General features: G+C 33.6%; 2 protein-coding genes across 2 annotated transcripts; one reads left to right on the top strand and one right to left on the bottom strand.

Annotated features, from left to right (window-relative positions):
• The first annotated feature begins 3,064 nt into the window (after window positions 1-3,064).
• Window positions 3,065-4,053, top strand: LOC108486965 (uncharacterized). Its single transcript, XM_017791135.2, has 2 exons — window positions 3,065-3,447; window positions 3,525-4,053. The coding sequence occupies exons 1-2, from the start codon at window positions 3,336-3,338 to the stop codon at window positions 3,719-3,721; spliced, it is 309 nt and encodes a 102-aa protein (XP_017646624.1). The 5' UTR covers window positions 3,065-3,335; the 3' UTR covers window positions 3,722-4,053.
• A 411-nt stretch (window positions 4,054-4,464) lies between these two features.
• LOC108460470 (eugenol synthase 2-like) lies at window positions 4,465-6,434 on the bottom strand. Its single transcript, XM_053025784.1, has 5 exons — window positions 6,051-6,434; window positions 5,827-5,961; window positions 5,306-5,543; window positions 4,981-5,184; window positions 4,465-4,817 (listed from the first exon to the last, which is right to left on the bottom strand). Exons 1-5 carry the CDS (start codon window positions 6,231-6,233, stop codon window positions 4,651-4,653), a joined length of 927 nt encoding a protein of 308 aa, XP_052881744.1. The 5' UTR covers window positions 6,234-6,434; the 3' UTR covers window positions 4,465-4,650.
• Between the last annotated feature and the right edge of the window lie 268 nt (window positions 6,435-6,702).

Below are 6,702 nucleotides of genomic sequence, written 5' to 3'. Positions count from 1 at the left end.
GTATGTATATTAATGACCGAATAAATTATGTATGGTTAGTTAGTATTTTGAATATATATCTTAGTATGTTTTGATTTGGTAATATTGATTAAAATGGTCCATTTTAATTTGGTAATATGCGCATGAAATTGAATTGTAAAAGGAATATTTATGGCCATGTTATAATGTTAGCTTTATCTTATATAATAATGAATATTATACTATGTTATAAGGCGATATGATATAATATACTAATGTATATTGATTGTGTTTCTAAAAGCCAATGCCGCACATATTTTATATGACTTTGAATTTTATTGATAATTGTATTGATTTAAAATATGTGCTTAATGTTTAAACAAATTTATGTTTTAGTTTTGTGATTATAACATATGTGTAAATGTGAATGTTTGAAATTTTGTGTCCCGTCTGGTAATATCTCGTAACCCTAATCCGGCGACGGATACGGGTTAGGGGTTTTACATGATTTGTTATAATGGGAAGACTATAGTGGTTAGGCTAATGCCAAGGCATGTAAATGGTGTTTATAAGTTAAAGGAGTAAGCACTATGAATGAATAAATAGAAATCTTAAAATCTAATGCCAATTGAAATTATAGTACTCTTATGGATGGATAAAGTAAATGAATGTTAATAGTTGTTTATTATTTGCATATGAACTTACTAAGCTATATTATATAGCTTACCCCCCTTCATTTCCCATGTCTTATAGGTTAATTTAGCTAGCTCGGGTTGGAGACCACCAGAGATGCCATCACACTATCAAGCTATCATCGTGGGTAAAAATGAATACAAACCTTTTAAGTTTATGGCATGTATAGGGACTTAGTCAATTGTGAATGTGTCATTACGATTTAGCCAATTGACTTGTAATGGTTAAGGGTTTGATGTAATGTGAAGCCATGTAAATTGGCTTATATTGATATTTGATTCATTTTGTATAAGGCCATGAGATGTGGCTCATATTGATTATTGGGTTGTAAGTCTATTTATTTAAGTATACATGTGCCCATGCAATGGTGATGTGTTGTGGTTATGAATGCTTGATAATTTAATTTGGATTTATTTAGTATGATGATAAATATGGCTTAAATGAGAATTGGTAAGTTGGGCTTGACAAAGTATGAAGTCTTATGCATGTATAAGTAAAGATGAAATGAACACGGCCATGTTTTGTTTGTGTATGTTTAAGTGCTCACTTATGCCATGTTAAATGCCTTTGAAGTCATGTATGTGTATGTGCAAATAAGGGTGGCAACTGGCTCGGAAAATAGCCTCAAAGTTGTCCACACAGGTAGGCACACGGGTGTGTGATCTGGTCGTGTGTCCCCTGTACCCTAATTTGGTAAAACAGAATGCTCAGTAGTAAGCACACGGGCAGAGACACGACCATGTGTCTCAATTGTATAAAGGCCACAGCCTAAGCACACGGGCGTTTGACTTGGCCGTGTAACCTCAATTTAGTTGATGACGTCATAAACAGAGAGTTACACGGGTTGAGGACACGGGCGTGTCCCAAGCCATACGGGCATGTGAGACCACACAACCTACCCACACGAGCGTGTGACCCTCCAAAATAGGAAAATTTTCTAAGTATTGTATAAGTTCTGAGAGTTCTCGGTTTAGTCTCGAACCACACCTAATGTATGTTTTGGGCCTCAAAGGCCCATTTAAGGGATGATATGCATGTGAATGAAAAGTTTTAAATTTGGGAAAAATTTTATGGCCCGGTTTTGTATGATTGTGTGAGTTTATGTCTGGTAACACCTCATACCCTATTCTGGTGTCGAATACGGGTAAGGGGTGTTACAGGAGAAATGATGCTTCAAGCGCAATGTGGGCCTTCTTCAGCTGGGCATCTTTAGGTTTTTTTTTCTTTTGGTACTGGCTTTGGCTGACTCAGTCTATTAACATGAGTTGAGTCTCGAATCTAACCCAATTCTATAGGATCAAGTAAATGTATTGATCATCATATTTTATCTTTCATTCAAATAAATCACGCATACTAAATCTTAAGTACAATAAAAATATTTTAAAAATGCTTTCATCTATTAAATATATTAATAAAATAAAATTTGAAAACAATTATATAGATTGTTATTTTATGCACAAATAATGTGTACTTACAAATTTGGAAGATAAGGGTTTACTTGATTGTTATGAATAGAGGTCAACATCCTATCGAATCAAGTGAAAAAAATTTTAGTTAGTCAAGTTGATATGTCCTATTTTATTATTCTAACTTGATTTAAAATATTTTTGATTCGAGTTGAGTGAAATGATATTCTTATTGAGTTAAGTCAAATAAATTTGTTCGAATTAAATTAGAAAAATAAACTGACCACGTTGAAATTTTGTTGACAATATGATTAAATTCCAAGTTAAAGAACATAAAAGACCATGCATATTTGAAAACTCTTTGAAAATAAAATGAGAGAAAAAAACTAAAACTATTTAAAAATAAAATGAGAGAAAAAAACTGGGATAATTTTATAATAAATTTGATTTGATAATTTACTTGTTTAAGGCTTCAAATTTATCATTTTGAATTTTAAACAATATATATATATTAGCATTTATATATATTTAAGATTATTTTAGTAAATTTTAAATTTTTGAATATTTATTTATAAACTTTTAGAAAAAATATATTTTATAAATATTTTGAATTTTCTTGTAACTTTTTAGAGGGATCACTTTGTGCATTTACTGAAACTATTAGGGACCCAAGTGGTATTTATATCAATTTGTAATTTGGATTATTCGAATTGTAAAATTTAATTCGACTTGAACTCAAAAACTGAATTACTTCTTTAAATTAATTAAAAATTTAAATAACTCAAAATTCGAAAAAAATTCTATTTTTTCTAATAAAAATGAGTTTTGTCAACCCTAATTAAAGACTAATAGGTTAAGTGAGTGAAGTTATAAAACCCAAAATCTGTCTTAGTAGTTTAGCCTGTCCGACAACTTCAACTCTGGAAGGGTTGCTGTAGGCCCATTAGTCATGTACCAGGAATCTCTAAAGCTTTTAAATTGCCAATTATCAGGTTCTCAATGATGCCAGATGGGATGCTTAATATCATGGTCATAAATTAACAACTCTCCAACAACTGATCCACCTTATAATCCACAATGTTTGATGTTCTCTTGTACTTGACTTTGATTAGTTTAAGAAAACAATACTGCAATTTGAATATTATATAATGAAGTTGTTATAATAACATAGTTCCTTAAACATGGCCAGCTAATTTGTTAAAGGATTTATGTCTCTCTTTCCCCCCTTAAATAAACCCCTTCAACAACTGAATCACTACTTATTTTCCCTGGAAAAACATGAGTGGAAGAATCTTCGTCGTCATATTCTTCTCCTGGACTGCTCTTACAATTATTACCCCTACCCTTGTTCTCTGGTCAGAATCCTCCAAACACAGCTTTGAATTCAATCGTAAGAGCTCAAGCCTTCTTTCATTTCACTCTGTATTTTTTATGTTTTTAACTTGTTTTTTGTTCTCTATTTTTCAGGTAAGGGAACTGAGGGGGTAAAGGATCATAGGAAAATGATTGGATATGGAGTGAAACAAGTAAGTAATGGAACCATATCTGTGAGTCGATTGGAAGCAGCAACAGAGCAACAGAAGTGGAGCTGCCTCCTGGAATTTGGAGGCTGGGTCATCAAAGTACTTCGAAAAGCAATGGGTTTGTTATCAGGGTCAGATTAAATCAATGATGAACTATACAAAGGAAGTGTATGTTTTTCTTTTTCCAACTTTTACAAGAAAACATGTAAAAGAAGGCAGACTTTCAGATTTCTTACCTTGTACACAGAAACCCACTGCACAAAATTTACATATTTATTTATTTATTTTATGAATGTTTCGTTCTTTTTAAAGTTGATTTCTAGTGGTAGGTAAACAGATGATGAAAATCTCGGTAGAGTAGGTGAAGCTGAATGACTGAAGGATTTTATGTTTGTCGACAAGTTCAGACTTGCCAAGCAGCGACTTGTATATTGAATGCGAGTAAAAGTAAGATAGAGGTATTCAGAGTAAAATTGCCTTTTACTATCTTTACTCAAAAAAAAAAAAAATAGTCATTGTAGAATAAGTTGAAGAGCAAATTGGTAGTTGACAGAGGATAGTTACTCGTTTACCTCATGTTGACTTATAAAATTTTTAATAGAAAGACTAATTTGCTCTTTAATCTAAACTAGAAAGACTAATTTGACTATTTTTTTTAAATGTATTCAGACTCTTAGTAAAAATTTCACCATGATACATTTATCATTGAATGTAACACCTTTCATTTTTATGAGACTTCAAAACATACTGTGATTAAAAGATAAAACGATGTTTGTCAGCGTTTATTTTAAGGAGCTCCCAAGCTGATTTGGCCCTTGTCTGAATTTCCCATGATTGCTAGAACAATTCCAATCAAGTTTTCAAATTCAATGTTAATATGGGAATTATATAAGCAAGTAGGCAAACAGATTCTCCTCATATATTATATAGTAATTTAGAACAGTATGGTTCACATTCTGCTGAATGATAACAAGAAACTTATGCATACACGCATATACCAGTCGGTGATAGTTTCTCAATTATTGCTAGTATTAGTTTAATAACAAGGAGCATATGATTCATTTTCTGTCTCAAACCAAACGGCTCAGATATTCCTCCACAGTAGTATATTTCACATCAGGGTACAGCTCAGAAGCCTCAACTCCGAATGACGGTTCGATCTCAAAGTTGGTATGATCACCCCTCACAAAGACTGAATGTCTGATTGCCAATCCAACACTGTATGGAAATGTAGCCTCTGCAAGAATTGATGAAAACCAAACAACACCAATTAGCCTTCACATTTTGAAAATGAAATAACAAAGCAGTAAATTGGTTTGAACTGAAAGAATAGCCTGCTGGCAACATCCTTTAATTAGCCATGGTTTGAATAAGAACAAAGAGCAGGGGATTTCACCAACCTTTGATCTGTTTGAGAAGTTGGTCCTCTGGAACATATGTTTTCTCAAGGGTTTTGCCAATCAATTTCTCCCACAAGGCAACAATCTCATTAAATGAATAGGTGTTTTTAGGAGGCCTAATGTATAGGATCTTATTCAGTGTTCTGGGGTCATCAACAGCTTTGATTGTGTATGTTCCAATATCACTTTCATGGTTGAAAACAGCTGCAAACAGAGTAGGATGCATCATATCACCTTAATCTATGGATGGTTTCGGGCTTCCCTATGTTAAAATACTTGAAAATGAAAAGATGCTGATATTGATGAGCTGATAAGTACTATTTACCTTTAGGATGTCCATCGCCTGGGATCACCAACTTGTCTCTTGGGGGAGTAGTGGCTCCTGGCTGTGACAAACCAGGAAGAAAATAGCCTGCAAAGCAGTTACTGGACACATAGGTGTAGGGGATTCCCTCAGCCTCAATAGCACGCCGGATTTGAGCCTTGGTTGCGAATGCTGTTTTCGCTGGCTCTACAGCATGAACCCGGTCCACATCATTTCCGAATTCCGATGGGAAAAACCTCTGATCAAACAAATTAGAAACCATTAGGATGAAGAACTTGAAAGTAAACTGCTCTCTGCTCGTTGCTACATTTATTGTGTAAATGCCAAATGGTACTCATAAATTAATTAGTGCCTTCTACCTAAACAACAATAATGAGTTAAGTGCCTGCAAATTTCCCAAGTACGAGGTCATCAAATGTGATGATTGCAGAATGGGGATATTACAGCTGTGAAATCAGTGCTATCAAGTAAGTTATTCTCAATAACCAACAATCTAAGTAAATTAACTGGGAAATACTAACCTTCACATTCCCAGCTTCTTTAATGGCAGCAATGATCTTAACTTGATCTGCTAACTGCATCGAACCTACCGCGGATATCACCACATCAGCTTGCTTTATTGCCTTAACCAGACTCTCATGATCGTAAAGATCCCCCTGCATGCCCGTACAAAACATCAAACTAACAAAAATAAGATTACAACCAGAAAGCTTCGCAGCCACGAATGAAGTGAAATTATACTTACATACAACAGATGAACCCCTAAGTTCTTGAAATTGTTAATAACCTTTCCCTTAACTGGGTCTGAAACTGAACCCTCTCTTACTAAAGCAAAAGTGGGATGACCCTCTTTCACACTGGCTTCAACAATGAACTTTCCGATGTACCCAGTGCCTCCAATGACTAAAACCTTGCTCCTTCCAGCCATTGAAGAATGCTTCTGCTATAGAAAGGACAGGCAGTGAGAATTGGTAGTTGGCAAAGAGAGGTCCCGGATGAAGTTGTTGAAATGGGAGGTTTGCAGCCAAATGGGGCAGTATTTATGGATGAAAATGAGGTCTGGGAAGTGACAAGTGGTAAGAACCAAATTGTGGGGTTGGTTCGATGATTTTGGGTATTTGGATTCATTAACGGTAGAAATCGATTATCTGAGTAATTAAGCAGTCTTTGTTAATAAGACAAATAGAAATTTTATTTAAAGTACCATTATAATTTAAGTATTAAAAATATTTAAATTAAATTATAAATTTTAAAAAGAATAAAATTACAATTTTTATTTAATAAAATATTAAAAGGATTAAATTGAATAATTTAATTCTGAAAAAGGGCTATAAAAAATTTTTCAATTGAGCCGAGGGTATATACTTATCTTCGTAAAATAATGAAAAATTTGTACT

Source organism: Gossypium arboreum, chromosome 3, assembly GCF_025698485.1.
Source record: "Gossypium arboreum isolate Shixiya-1 chromosome 3, ASM2569848v2, whole genome shotgun sequence".
Taxonomy (NCBI): Eukaryota; Viridiplantae; Streptophyta; class Magnoliopsida; order Malvales; family Malvaceae; genus Gossypium; species Gossypium arboreum.
This window is presented reverse-complemented; position numbering and strand designations above follow the sequence as displayed.